This window comes from Neofelis nebulosa, chromosome 16 (assembly GCF_028018385.1).
Source record: "Neofelis nebulosa isolate mNeoNeb1 chromosome 16, mNeoNeb1.pri, whole genome shotgun sequence".
Lineage (NCBI taxonomy): Eukaryota > Metazoa > Chordata > Mammalia > Carnivora > Felidae > Neofelis > Neofelis nebulosa.
Window position 1 is genome coordinate 36173011 of NC_080797.1, and position 15380 is coordinate 36188390.

The 15380-nt window shown below is 42.8% G+C and overlaps 1 protein-coding gene across 2 annotated transcripts; it reads left to right on the top strand.

Annotated features, from left to right (window-relative positions):
- Positions 1-5934: 5934 nt before the first annotated feature.
- KRT24 (keratin 24) lies at positions 5935-11464 on the top strand. Of its 2 annotated transcripts, none has more exons than XM_058705817.1 (8): positions 5935-6794; positions 7840-7922; positions 8550-8706; positions 9429-9590; positions 9686-9811; positions 10154-10371; positions 10581-10711; positions 11113-11464. In XM_058705817.1, exons 1-8 carry the CDS (start codon positions 5970-5972, stop codon positions 11214-11216), a joined length of 1806 nt encoding a protein of 601 aa, XP_058561800.1. In that variant the 5' UTR covers positions 5935-5969; the 3' UTR covers positions 11217-11464. The 2 variants fall into 2 exon arrangements, with proteins under 2 accessions (XP_058561800.1, XP_058561801.1); XM_058705818.1 differs by having other exon boundaries at positions 10584-10711.
- Positions 11465-15380: the final 3916 nt, after the last annotated feature.

The following is a 15380-nucleotide window of genomic DNA, read 5'->3' on the forward strand; positions in this document are numbered from 1 at the left end:
AGGAAGAAATAAACTCTGCCTTCCTTCAATCTGTATTGGCTCTGGACTCTGGAGGACAGAAGTCCCTCAACCCCTACAAAGTCACTTACCCATTCTTTTAACTCTTGGTAAACCGACTAAATGATCTTCAGGAAAATTAGAAAATCAAGCTGTTTGAAGAGATTGTAGGTCATTCAATCTCAACAAGGACGAAGCTGAATCATTTTCTCCCAGAACAAAATTTGGCCAAGTGGCGTGACCCAACAGATGCTGGTAAAGAAGAGGAAGCCTAACTGAAACTATAAAGAGAAAAGAATGCAAAAGGACGACGGGGAAAGAAAGTGGGAAAGGAGAAGGTGTGAAGGAAGAGAAGCAGGCACAGAATGGGTGGCGCTCTCCCCAATCACCAATGGGTGATTTGGTGTCTGACCATAGCACAGGGCTGAAATCCATTTGTGGATGGCACTACCTCGTCTGTAAGTGGCTTCTCAGGACACGTACTATTGCAAAAAAAATTTTTTCTTTTTCTTTCTTCTAAGTAGTTGAGCCTGGTGGGGCTCACGGTGGCCACTATCTGGACACTGGCCTAAACAGTGATTATTTCCAGGGGCCGCCCCCAGGGGATGCTGACATGTCCTCCTCTGCCCACTCCCCAAACAATACTTCCTCTCACTGACAACACCCCCAACACACACAGGATCACAAACCCAGATGGTAGAAAACAGGGGTTTGGAAGACAGAACACGTAGTAAAGGACAAAAGTGATCAGCTCCCGAGTTGTTCATGAAGAAGGAGAGCCGTGCTGTTTTTTATTCATTCAAGGAATATTTATGGTTTATCTACAATACGTAAGTTTCACAAAGTGCCTGTGCACACAACAAAATGGAGCTTTTCCCTTTTCCCTACTGTCTGTCACGAGAATTTCTGCCAACACCCAGAGAATACTCCATGGCTAGTTACTTCCCTTCGCTATTCTGATCTTATGCTTCCATTTGAAAACCATGTAACAGGGGCACCTGGGTGGCTGCGTCGGGTAAGCGTCTGACTCTAGATTTCAACTCAGGTCATGATCAGAGTTCGTGCCACCGAGCCATGTGTTGGGCTCTGTCAGCATGGACCCTGCTTGGAATTCTCTTTCCCTCTCTCTGCCTCTCTATCTCTCAAAATAAATAAATAAACATTAAAAAAAGAAAAGAAAACCATGCAACAGATTCCCTAGAACAAGCAGAAAATACGAGCCCCAAGTTTATTCTAGTCCCTCAACTCAAGATTCAGCAGGGGTAGAGGTGCCTGGCTGGCTCAGTCAGTGGAGCGTGTTAACTCTTGATTCCAGGGTTGGGGTTTGAGCCCCACATTGGGTGTAGAGATTACCTTGAAATTATAAAATCTTTCTTTCTTTTTTAAATTTTTTTGAGTTTATTTATTTACTTTGAGAAAAACAGAGACAGTGCAAGTTGTGGAGGGGCAGAGAGAGAGAGAGAGAGAAAGAATCCCAAGCAGGCTCTGTGCTGCCAGCACAGAGCCCAGTCCACGGCTGGAATCCACGAAGCTACAAGATCATGACCTGAGCCCAAACCAGGAGACACTTAACCAACTGGGCCACACATTGCCCTCCTCCCCCCCAAAAAAAATCTTAAAAAAAAAAAAAGATTTATCAGGGGCAGTATCCCACACCTTTCAGTACTTGGTTTTCCTACCAGTCTAAAAACATAGACTATATTAATCTGGATATTTAAAAAATGCTAGTAATCTATCTGATAAAAATTTTGTCAGCGGTCACTATTGGCAAATCATTCTGCACCCATTGCAAAAGTTTGATTGTATAATGAACCCTAGTTTATATGATTCTTTGCAAGTAAAAGAAACTGTTAATAAGAAACTGTTCAAAACAATGTATAACTGAGGGCAGCATTGAACTGGGAGCCTGGATATTGGGGATTCACTCCATTTCTTTTAAACCACCTTATACTGAGCAACTTTTGATGCCAGGCACTGAAGCTGGCATTTCTGAACATTATGTTTCACTGGAATCTTACCAGATTCTTGATTCATTTCAGTTTACAAATGAAAGAAATGGCAAGAACTAATTTGTGAGCTTTGCGTGTCATTATTTCAAATAAAGAGAGTGAGTATCAAATTTGGAGGATGTCATAAAACAACGGGGACCAATGTTTACTAAAGAATTCTAACACTTCAGGCAAGAACAGAGTTGTATTTACATATGTGATTAAAACCCTTTAGGGGCGCCTGGGTGGCGCAGTCGGTTAAGCGTCCGACTTCAGCCAGGTCACGATCTCGCGGTCCGTGAGTTCGAGCCCCGCGTCAGGCTCTGGGCTGATGGCTCGGAGCCTGGAGCCTGTTTCCGATTCTGTGTCTCCCTCTCTCTCTGCCCCTCCCCCGTTCATGCTCTGTCTCTCTCTGTCCCAAAAATAAAATAAAAAATGTTGAAAAAAAAAAATTTTAATAAAAAAAAAAAAAAAAAACCTTTAATCCACTGAACACCAATGGTCTAGAGTTTGCAAATCATAGAATTAGGATTAGTCTGGTAGTTTTATCATTTAAAAGTAAAGGAACACGGGGCGCCTGGGTGGCTCAGTCCATTAAGTGTCCAACTTCGGCTCAGGTCATGATCTCACGGTTTGTGGGTTCCAGCGCCATGTGAGCCTCTGTGCTGACAGCTCGGAGTCTGGAGCCTGCTTCCAATTCTGTGTCTCCCTCTCTCTTCCTGCCCCCCACCGCTAGCACTCTGTCTCTCTCTCAAAGAAAATAAACATTAAAAAAAAAAAAAGTTTAAAAGTAAAGGAACATAGATACATACAAAGAAAGCATTAAAAATGCATTTCAGGGAATACTAATGAACAGAAAAAAATCTGTGGGTTTACATCTACATTTATTTATACATTACTTCATTAGGCAAAGAATTTGAGGTAGTAATAGTCGTTTTATTTATTAAATGCCCTTCCCAGCCATCCTCTCTGAATACAGAGTATCAGAGAAGCATCTTAGAACTTAATCTTGAATCTGAATTTTAAAAAACAAAGAAGAAACAGATGTTAGCATTAAAAATTATACCAAGAAGAAAGCTAAAAAAAAAAAAAAAAAAAAAAAAAAAAAAAGGACACAAGAGGAATACCTCAGTCATCACAAGCTTCTTCAGTGGAGACCCAAACATCCAGATATCCCAAAACAGAAGGTAAGTAAAGCTGCCAACATGAAAAAGGCACAACTCACAGGACAACTAAAAACACAGACTCCAAGCAAAATTCAGAGGCCAAAGATCCTGCTGAATGTTGTCTTTTAGAGCTCTTTGCACAGAAATCTCTTTCTACTTAGGCTCTGAAATTTCTCCGTTTTATGAGATTTCTTTCACTTAGCTCTTGTTCCTTTCTTTAAACCTTCTTTTAGCCAAATGCCAGCCTTTCTGAATGTGGAAAGATTACATTTTATAAATTTAAAAGGGAAAAAAAAAGCCCAGTGATTGTTTCTCCTCTCCAGTATTTACGTATCATTTAATCCTTCCTGCTCCAGCTTCCTGGGTTTCCTAGCTCTGGGGAGGGGTGAGGCAAGATGACCAATGTAAGGTAATGGTTGGTGCTTTTTTTTGTTACGGGTGTGATGGGTGTGATGAGAATTACTCCCAGCTTAACAATTTAAAATTTATAAAGCACCTTGGACGCCTTGGAGAGATAGCACCCTACATATAAGAATGTCAACACATGGGGCGCCTGGGTGGCGCAGTCGGTTAAGCGTCCGACTTCAGCCAGGTCACGATCTCGCGGTCCGTGAGTTCGAGCCCCGCGTCAGGCTCTGGGCCGATGGCTCGGAGCCTGGAGCCTGTTTCCGATTCTGTGTCTCCCTTTCTCTCTGCCCCTCCCCCGTTCATGCTCTGTCTCTCTCTGTCCCAAAAATAAAATAAAAAATGTTAAAAAAAAAAAAAAAAAAAAAAAAAGAATGTCAACACATCACTCCTGTGAAAGCAGAGCAGGTAAATATAAAAGCTAATTTCTGAAGAGCCACCCAGCAAAGGAAACTATCACCTACTTAATAGTGTGCCCCAATCAAAGGCAGTCCAAGAAGAAATTAACAGAAGGCAGAATGCTGGAAAATAAATGATCAATTATAAAGGTTAAAGCACACACATAGTTTAACATGGACTGCCAAGATAAAAACAGTTTTAAATAAGCAAAAGTCAGCTACTTGAGCATACAGCTAAGGAGGCCAAGAAATATTTTAGAAGCATCTATACTTTTTTTAAAGACACTTTTTAAAAATTGTGGTAAAATGGACATAACATAAAATTTACCACCTTCACATTTGTTAAGTGTGTGTTCAGTAGTGTTACGTACATTCACATTGCTGTGCAACCGACCTCCAGAACTCTTCATCTTGCAAAACTAAAACTATATCCATTAAAGAACTCGTCATTTCCCCCACACCCAGCCACTGACAACTACCATTCTATTTTCTGTCTCTGAATTTGGTTACACCAGGCACCTCATATAAATGGAATCATACAGGAATTGTCTCAAGAAAAAATAACACTTTTAAACATTGTTTTTTAAAGTTTACTTATTTACTTTGAGAGAGAACAAGAGAGCAGGGGAGGGGCAGAAAGAGAGAGAAAGGAAGAGAGAGATAATCCCAAACAGGCTCTGCACCAGCAGCTCAAAACCCGACTCGGGGCTTGAACCTATGAACCGTGAGATCATGACCTGAGCCGAAACCAAGAGCCGGATGTTTAACTGACTGAGACACCCAGGCACCCCCCCCCCCCAAAAAAAAAAAACTTTTAAACCACAGAAACTACTAGCAGAGGCAAATGGAAATAATCTAAAGTACAAAGGGACAGAAAAACAGGAAGCAGAAAGTGAACTGGGGAGGATTCTAGACTTTGGTATTTATAAAATGATCCCAATCATAACATTAGTTATCAGAAAAGGATACAGATCTTTTCTAAATATCTTTTCAACAAAAATTGAAAAACACGAGCAGAAAGTAGACTGGGGGAACTCCACACTTTGGTATCTGCAAAATGACTCCAGGCATAATATTGGTTAGCAGAAATGGATTCAGGACCCTTCTGTAGGTATCTTTAAAACAAAGATGAAATCAACATCATCCCTTAGTTTCTTAATATTTTACTCCAAAGAAGGAAAGTTGGTATCACCATCTCAGACTTCAATTCAATCAGAAAGAAAAGCATCTTCGTACCCGTTACATCAGTGACAATCAACTCCCAACGGATGCTGAAGCAATCCACCTAAAGACGTTGTCAATCTCTCTGAGACATTCTCTGCTCAGATAAACGTGTTGCTGAGATCTACTAATACATGCAGGGAAGACTATTATATTTAATGTTTTCTTATTAACAGCAAAAATATCTAGCCTGATCTCAGAATACAGAGAAAACTTCAACACAAACGTAACCTTAGAAATATGCTGATTGAAATAATCATAGAGAAAGACAATTAAGTCTAAAACTAATGCTGATGTGAAAGCTAATTCCAACTTTAAGAGAATAATATGAACAAAAGTTATGAGTTTGATGGGAAATTTCCATCCTCATTGCATTAAGTATTTTAATTACATTTGCTAATCTGGGGATGTGTCCTTCAATTGGGAAATCATGAAGCAAAATGAATAGAACTCATTCAGAAAAGCATGACCAGTCATCTAAACCTCTGAAAGATTAAAACTGTAATTCTGGGGGAAAAAAGTTTTTGCTTTGCTCCACCTTATTTTTTTTTTCTTGATATAGTAAATGCCCTGAGGCTCTGGCCTAGCTTCAGAAAAAGAGCCAGGGGAGTGTGTTCACAAAAAAGAAATTATCCAATTGCAGATTAGCAAAACTGTAGCAGGGATTAAGACGTGACACAGAAAAGGAACACCCTAAAAGTGTGTATATAAGGGCAAAAGGAGAGCTTGCAAGTGCATTCTTCCCTGTCCTGTCTCTTGTTCACCTGGACAAGCTGAACGTTTGCAGGAGCACCATGTCTTGCTCATCTCGTGTCTCCTCTTCCAGGGCTGGGGGCAGCGGCTTGGTCAGGGTGTCCGCTGCTGGGAGCAGCTTCAGCAGTGGAAGCAGATGCGGTCTGGGGGGTGGCTCTACCCGGGGCTTCCGAGGAGGAACCGGCGGCTGTGGCCTGAGTCGGGGATCAAGTGGCTCCGGAGGAGGTTTTGGTAGCTCGGTACAGGGTGGCTTTGGAGGCACTTCAGGCTCTGGGGCTGGCTTTGGCGGGGGTTCTGGCTTTGGCGGGGGTTCTGGCTTTGGCGGGGGTTCTGGCTTTGGCGGAGGCTCTGGCTTTGGCGGGGGTTCTGGCTTTGGCGGGGGTTCTGGCTTTGGTGGGGGGTCTGGCTTTGGCGGGGGTTCTGGCTTTGGCGGAGGCTCTGGCTTTGGCGGGGGTTCTGGCTTTGGCGGGGGTTCTGGCTTTGGCGGAGGCTCTGGCTTTGGCGGGGGTTCTGGCTTTGGCGGAGGCTCTGGCTTTGGTGGGGGGTCTGGCTTTGGTGGGGGCTCTGGAATTGGGGGGGGTGCTAGTGGAGGCTTCTACATCTATGGCGGTGGTCTGGGGGGTGGAAGGGGGGGTGGTGTTGGTGATGGGGGACTTTTCTCCGGAGGTGAAAAGCAAACCATGCAGAACCTCAATGACCGCCTGGCCAGTTACCTAGACAAGGTCAGAGCCCTGGAGGAGGCCAACAGTGATCTGGAGAACAAAATCAAGGAGTGGTATGACAAATTTGGGCCTGGGTCTGGAGATGGTGGATCTGGAAAAGATTACAACAAATACTATCCAGTAATTGAAGATCTCCGGAATCAGGTGAGACACTATCCACTGCTGAGTTCTATTATTTCTGTATCTTCTGCTCTTATTCAGATCATGTACTGTAATGAAGATTTTAAGTCAAGGAATTATTTGAAGACATATTTGCTTGTTGTATATGTAAAATGGGATTTGGTGTGTTTTAACTATGACAATACTGCATATGACATCCGACCACATTAATGATCTGTTTGCCTCTCAAATTTGAGTATTTCTACATAAGAGAAAAATTTATATAATGTGAGGCAGCTAATTAACATGTACATAGAAGAATGATAGCAGTGAGTCAATACTAGCTTTATCTAGTATTTATTTTCATGATTAATTCTAGCAGGTTGACATATTCCAGTATCTTGTTAGATTTAAATAATCTTTACAACTGTTTTTCTTCCTGGAAAATCCGGTGCAAATATTGTATGAGAATGTGCGTAATCTGAAATGTTTAGCCATTGTTGTATGGGGAATATTTTTTAAAAACTTTTTAGAAGTGAAATTCATTTTTTGCACAGTTTTCTGAAAGAACTTATAGAACAACTGATCTTCCAAAGCAGCAAAAATAGGCAGAGGACTGTGTTCTATAAAACAATGTTCCATGCCTATTCCAGCAAACTGTTACCTTTTTGCAGAAAGATGTAGTTCAGCTATGCCAGATTATCAATAAAGATGTCATTACTAAGCAAGTTTTCAAAACAATTTACCTTTATTTATTTTTTTTTAATTTTTTTTTCAACGTTTTTTATTTATTTTTGGGACAGAGAGAGACAGAGCATGAATGGGGGAGGGGCAGAGAGAGAGGGAGACACAGAATCGGAAACAGGCTCCAGGCTCCGAGCCATCAGCCCAGAGCCTGACGCGGGGCTCGAACTCACGGACCGCGAGATCGTGACCTGGCTGAAGTCGGACGCTTAACCGACTGCGCCACCCAGGCGCCCCAACAATTTACCTTTAAAAACCAACTCACGGGACACCTACCCTCACAGGTGCGCGTGCAGATACAGGTAAAAAGCATCCATGATTCATTCACTATTATTGTCTTTTCTAGATCATTGCTGCAACTATTGAAAATGCTGGGATCGTGTTGCAGATTGACAATGCCAGATTGGCTGCTGATGACTTCAGACTGAAGTAAGAAAAGCAAAGACTTGAAAACAAATGTTGTAGGAAAAATAAAATTCAATCTGTCTGTTTCCTTTATTCTAAACTCAAAGAAATATCTTTTAGGGGATCAAGACCTACATTTACAAACATTCCACCAAGAGTAAATTTGAGAGAGAAAGAGAACACCAGTGGGGGGGAGGGACCGAGGGCGGGAGTGAGAGAGAGAGAGAAACAGAGAGAGAGAGAGAGAGAGAGAGAGAGAGAGAGAGAGAGAATCTTAAGCAGACTCCATGCCCAGCACAGAATCCAATGCAAGGCTTGATTTCACAATCCTGAGATCATGAGTTGGGCCAAAATCAAGAGACGCTCAACTGACTGAGCCACCTAGGCGCCCCTCCAAGAGTAAATTTTTAAAACCGCCACTCCACCAACAAGGAAACAAAAAACAGGTCAAAATAAAGATGATTTTTTGTTATAAAAAAAAATTAGCCATCAGTAGGATTAACATTAGGTTCATAATTTTCTTTCCATGGGAAAAACTCCTAAGAGAAAACTTGGTAGCTTTCTTTTATCAAATAGCTCAGAGGAAAAAAACTTTTTCTTGAATACATAAGAATGGATGTACTCTGAAATGCTCTATACTGTCCTTTCCAGGTATGAGAACGAGCTGTATCTCTGGCAGGCCGTGGAGGCCGACATCAACGGCCTTCGGAAAGTTCTGGATGACCTGACCATGACATGCTCTGACCTGGAGATGCAGATTGAGAGCCTCACCGAGGAGCTGGCCTACCTGAAGAAGAACCACGCAGAGGTAGGAGCACATTCCACACTATTAAATGACTCTGACCTACGTACTTCCCGCACATCCATTCTGTAAAAAAATTCTAAGTGGATTTCCAACTCTTATGTCCAAGGAAAAAAGCAGTCATGAACAAATTATATCTGATTTTGGTGGGAAGCAGGGGGTAGCCTTTAGTGTCCTAGTTTCAATTTTTTTGTTGGCTCTGCATGTTTTAAGAAGTCTTGGGGCGCCTGGGTGGCTCAGTCAGTTGAGTGTTCAAGTCTCGATTTCGGCTCAAGTCATGATCCCAGGGTCATGAGATCCAGCGCCTGAGCCCCTCATAGGGCTCTACCCTGAACATGGAGCCTGCTTAAGATTCTCTCTCTCCTGCTCCTCCCTCGGACACACACTTACCCTCTCTCTAAAAGAAGAGGAAGAGGAGGAGAAGGAGGAGGAAGAAGAGGTCTTTGCTTTTCTGTTTTTAAATTTTTCTCTTTTTAATGTTTATTTTTGACAGAGAGAGAGACACAGAGCATGAGCGGGGGAGGGGCAGAGAGAGAGGGAGACACAGAATCGGGAGCAGGCTCCAGGCTCCGAGCTGTGAGCTGTGAGCACAGAGCCCGAGCGGGGCTTGAACTCATGAACCTTGAGATCACGACCTGAGCTGAAGTCAGACGCTCAACCGACCGAGCCACCCAGGCGCCCCTTTGCTTTTCTGTTTCTATCACCGTGATCTTTTTTCTTCGCGCTAGGAAATGAAGACTATGCAAGGAAGCTCTGGAGGGGACGTGACCGTGGAAATGAACGCCGCCCCCGGCACCGACCTGACCAAGTTACTGAATGACATGAGGGCACAGTATGAAGAGCTGGCGGAGCAAAATTGCCGCGAGGCCGAGGAGCAGTTCAACAAGCAGGCAGGTTATCACTGCTGGGTGTCTGAGAGTCACACGCAAGCCACTTCAGGTCATTTCTTCAGCCTGCAGCGACTGCCATTCTCTTTTTTATTTAGAGCGCATCACTGCAAGCACAAATTTCTACCGATGCCGGTGCAGCCAGTTCTGCCAAGAATGAGATCACAGAACTGAGACGTACTCTGCAAGCCCTGGAAATTGAGCTTCAGTCCCAAACGGCCATGGTGAGCGCAAAGAGGTTTGCAAAACCTCCAACAGGGAGTTGAGCGGTTTCATTCTCCCTCTTTGCCAAGATGTTCTGCTTGGCACGTAATAAAAGGGCGTCAGGAGCACTGGCTTGTGGTTGTAGAAAGCGTGAAACATTCTGGTGAAAGACAATATACTTTCATAAAAGATTTAGTGTCAAGGAAAGCGGTTATGCCAACAAAAATGAAGGAACCCATGATATAACAACATAGGGTGTAACTTCTCTTTGTACCTTACGCTATTTTGCGTTAAAAAAAAAAAATCATCCCATGACTTATTTTCATCATGATTTTTTTTTTTTAATTGGCTTTTTCTTTTAGAAAAGCTCCCTGGAAGCGACCCTGGCTGACACAGAAGCTGACTACATGGCTCAACTGTCAGAGATCCAGATGCAGATCAGCGGCCTGGAGGAACAGATCTGCCAGATCCGGGGCGAGACCGAATGCCAGAACGCAGAATATGAGCAGCTGCTGAATGTCAAGACCCGCCTGGAGATGGAGATTGAGACCTACCACCGCCTGCTGGATGGAGAGGGAGGGTAAATGACAGTCAGCTGCTCAGTGCGTTCCTTGGGGTACTTATGTTACGAAACCAAAATGGGGGTTGGGGGCTGGACTTGGGTTTGAAAAGTCACAGTGACATGGTTGAATCAAAAGTCATTTACCTTCCGCAGGGAGAGCCCCATGCGTGAAGGGTTCGTCCCGCCTTTGCAAACTACAAAGGAACACAATTCCTTTTTTCCTCTAGCAGTTCTGGTTTTGGAGGATCTGATTTTAGAAACTTGGGCTCCAGAAATACAGGATCCAGAAACATGGGATCTAGGGATTTGTCCGTGTCTGGTGACTCAAGATCTGGAAGCTGCTCTGGCCAAGGAAGAGGTAAACATATTTTAATGTTCGTGATCATTTTATCATTTAAAGTAAAGGCATGCTTTGCTTGTCATATAAAAAGTGTACAGGGGCACCTGGGTGGCTCAGTCAGTTGAGTCTCCGACTTCGGCTCAGGTTGTGATCTCACGGTCCATGAGTTCAAGCCCTACATTGGGCTCTCTGCTATGAGCACAGAACAAGCTTTGGATCCTCTGTCTCCCTCTCTCTCTGCCCCTCCCTCCCTCCCTCTCCCTCTCTCTCTCAAAAATAAACATTAAAAAGAAAGTGTATACTCTTGTTTACATAATCTTAACCCAGAGAGAACATACTTAAGGAATGTACTTGAATTTCTCTTGATCTGGGTTTCTGTGATTATTTCCAAACTGACATGGTGATTCTGTGATTTTCAGAGGCAAACAAGACAAGAGTAACAAAGACCATCGTGGAGGAAGTGGTGGACGGCAAAGTCATCTCATCTCAGGTCAGCAATGTTTCTGAAGTGAAAGTTAAGTAAGCAATTTCCAGATCAGCAAGAGTGTCTTTCAGAAAAATAATGAAAGGACACAAATGAAGAAATCACATCAATCTTTCTAGCCATCTTTCTGGATGTCTTCAGGGAAAAGATTCCATCCAGAAATAGCTAACGAAATAATTTTTCTGCATCTTCTTCTTTTCTTACCCACAACGCTCTTGAAAAAGTTGAAATGACAATTTTGCTCTGTTTCCATGCTTCAATAAACTTACTTTTGCAAGTTAACTAAATGCTTCTGGAAATTTTTTAAGAAATTCAATATTTTCCCTAGAAATAAAGCTTTCAGTTATGATCTAGCTGCATTGTTATTATACTAATATTAATTTGTTATTTATATAGTACCCTCTTCATAAAAATCAAGATTATAGCCATTTGGCGTGTGGGCATTTCTAGCAACATCCCATTGGAACTCACTGATAGCTGAAATTAGGTCTTAGTGTCCCTAAAAAAGTTGTGGGAAAGAAAATGGGATATGTGATATGGCTCCAGATTTCTGAAAACCTCAAAAGCTCCAAAGAGAAGAGATCTCAGATACTTGTACCCTTACCAAATCTAGCCACACCTCTAGCCAAAAACTGTCACTTAGCCAAGCTGGTGTTTCCTTTTCCCACTGTCCACTGCTGAGTTGGCCACGGGGCTCTGTCTTGTCTTGCTTGGGACAATGAAGCTTGTTAATGTAGGGCAGGAGATGGTACCGGCTCAGTCCCAGGAAGAACCAGACACAGGACAAAGCCACACTGGTTAAGGACTTTTCCACTTGAGGAATTCAATAGCACCAGATCACAAACTAGAGAATCAACCCCAGAAGCCAGTCCTCAAGAAAAGAATGCCAGGCATGGCATAAAAAGCCAAATTTAAAATTACAAAGGATGAACCTGAACATAATTTATGCAAATTATACCTTCAAATATAAAACCAATAAGATCTGTATGAGAGTATCAAACTTTTTTAAAAAAATTTTTAATGTTTATTTATGTTTGAGACAGAGAGAGAAACAGCATGAGCAGGGGAGGGGCAGAGAGAGACGGAGACTTAGAATCTGAAGCAGGCTCCAGGCTCTGAGTTGTCACCACAGAGCCCCATGCAGGGCTCGAACTCATCAACTGATGAGATCATGACCTGAGCCGAAGTCAGACGCTCAACCGACTGAGCCACCCAGGTGCCCCGAGAGTATCAAACTTTAATAATCCAAAACCACCCAAAACATGTAGCTTTTCATTTTCTAGGCATATTGAATAAAACCTAAAAATGAACCTGCAAGCACACTGGGACTTCTGCTTTGATAGATAACTACAGAGTTATATATAATATATATATAGTTTTATAACTATATATATATTATATATATAATAGCTACAAGCACAAACCACTACTCAAAAAGAGCGACACTGTCTTCAAACATATGTTTCCCATCAAGCCATTACAGTAACTTAAACCTTGGATGTTTTTCCTCTAGTGAAAATTTCAGAAATATGAACCAGCTGATCCAATGTGGATTAATAGTGGAAAGACACAAATGGAAACCAGTTGTGTGCAGCCTCTGGTCCCTCGGTCATCACGGCCACACTGGGGAAGCCTCTTTCTGTGAGTCTTCCCAGATGCACGCTTGTAGTCCTGTACCACCTGGCACCTACGTTTATGCCTGGTATTATCTGCATGTCAAAGCAACAGTATATGGCCACTCTGAAAATCATCTTTAGGTGAAAACCCTCATCCTGTGTTTCCCTGACATGTGTTAAGAGGCCACATTTGTACTAAATGACCATTTACAGATACAGAAAAGGCCAGAACATGCTGAGATGCAGTAAAATACGTCTCTAGCATTTCAATTAAAAAAAAATTTTAATGTTTATTTATTTTTGAGAGAGAGAGACACAGACAGAGTGTGAGCAGGGGAGGGGCAGAGAGAGAGGGAGACACAGAATCTGAAGCAGGCTGTACTCTGAGCTGTCAGCACAGAGCCTGACTCAGGGATCAAACTCATGAACTGTGAGATCATGAACTAAGCCAAAAAGGACGCTCAACCGACTAAACCACTCAGGTGCCCCATGACCACTTTTTTTTTAGCTGGTTCCTCTATAATGCCTGCTCCATCTTTTCTCCCCACCACGTGCCCCAGGAGGTCACCTCTCCTCTTCAGAACTCCTCTGCACCCAGAATACTTCTTACAAACAGTAGCCATCCAACAACCAAATAACTGAACCATGAGATCATGACCTGAGCCAAAGTCGGACACTCAACCAACTGAGCCACCCAGGCAACCCGCATTTCAATTTTTAAAACGGGAATTACTGAGCCATTTGGGATCATGAAATTTCCTTAGAGTACTGAACAAAATGTTAAGGATAGGGTGTTTGCACACTATGACCTGTCCTGAAATCACTTCAAAACCACATGACATAAAACTGCGTATGTTTTATTCTGGAACTCTATAGTTCAGCAATCCACCAACTTTTCAATGAGTGCGGACTTACTCTTAAGAAGGAAGAGCCAGTGCCTACGTGGTATGAATTTTCATCGGTTGACTTTGATCCAGAGATTCATACGGTCGTTCTTGTCACTCCGACCTCAAGGGACAATGGGCAAGAATGGTGAGGGTGCTGGACATGGTATCTGTCCTCACAAAGATTAGAAGCAAGAAACGAGGTTGGTAGGAAGCAGGGAAGAGGAAACAGCCAAAGGATTTGAGACCCTATGGAAAGTAGCCTAAATTTGCTTAATGACTTCATGGAATTAGACCCTGTTCAAAAGACCTATAAGAGAATACAGTGATGAATATAAATCACCCAGAATGTAGCTCAAGTAATATTTTCCCAATAACCTCCTCAACTAGCAAAATACTACATGTAATACAACATTTTAAAAAATTATCAGTGGCTCAAATGGGATACTTGAAAAAAAACAGGAAATATGGGTCAAGCTCTTTTAAAAACAATTTTCTGGGGGCACCTGGGTGGCTCAGTTGATTAAGCATCTGACTGGATCTCAGCTCAGGTCATGATCTCACAGTTTGTGAGATCCAGCCCTGTGTAGAGTTCTTTGCTGACAATGCGGAGCCTGCTTAGGATTATCTCTCTCCCTTTCTCTCTGCCCTTTCCCGGCTCCCATGCTTGCTCTCTCTCTCTCTCTCTCTCTCTCTCTCTCAAAAATAAATAAATAAACATTTAAAAAGAAAGAAAAAAATTTTTCTCATTTGTAATATCACTGGCAATATGAAATGATAAGGTGGAAAGGAGCAAACACTGAGATAACATTTCAACTAATTTTTTTTAATGTTTAGCATTTATCTTTATTTTTTTAAGAGGTGGGGGAGGGGCAGAGGCAGAGGGAAAGAGAGAATCTTAAGGAGGCTCCACACCCAGCAGGGAGCCCGATGCAGGGCTCCACCTCATCAATCCTGCGATCATGACCTGAGCTGAAATTGAGAATCGCTGCTCAACCAACTGGGCCACCCAGATGCCCTTAATGTTAGTATTTAAATGGCGTATAGAAGACAAGCCCAGAACATATCTATCACAGATCTATCATGTATCAAGTGCATAGATTCCTGGGGTGGGGGCGGGGGGGAATATGTTTATTTCATTGACCAAACCGCAAGGAACACGAAAGCCTACGGTTACAACACTGCAGGAGGACTATATCACGCGGACTCCAGCTTGCTTCTTAATGGCCCCGTAGAGCTGGGAAGTGTTTCCCAACACCACCACCTCCACTAGCTCATCCCTAACACCCTGATCTTTAGAAACACGTACTGCTTTTAGCTTTATTCATTGCTGGCAGCTAGCTACAAAATAAATTACTTCAAATGACTTTTTATTAGTTTGCCTAAGACCAAGAAGTCAGGTTTTTATTTTTATTTTTATTTTTTTAAAAATTTTTTTTTTCAACGCTTTTTATTTATTTTTTGGGACAGAGAGAGACAGAGCATGAACGGGGGAGGGGCAGAGAGAGAGGGAGACACAGAATCGGAAACAGGCTCCAGGCTCCGAGCCATCAGCCCAGAGCCTGACGCGGGGCTCGAACTCACGGACCGCGAGATCGTGACCTGGCTGAAGTCGGACGCTTAACCGACTGCGCCACCCAGGCGCCCCAAGAAGTCAGGTTTTTAAATCTCCATGATGGTTGTCACGTAAACAAAGGCTTTGT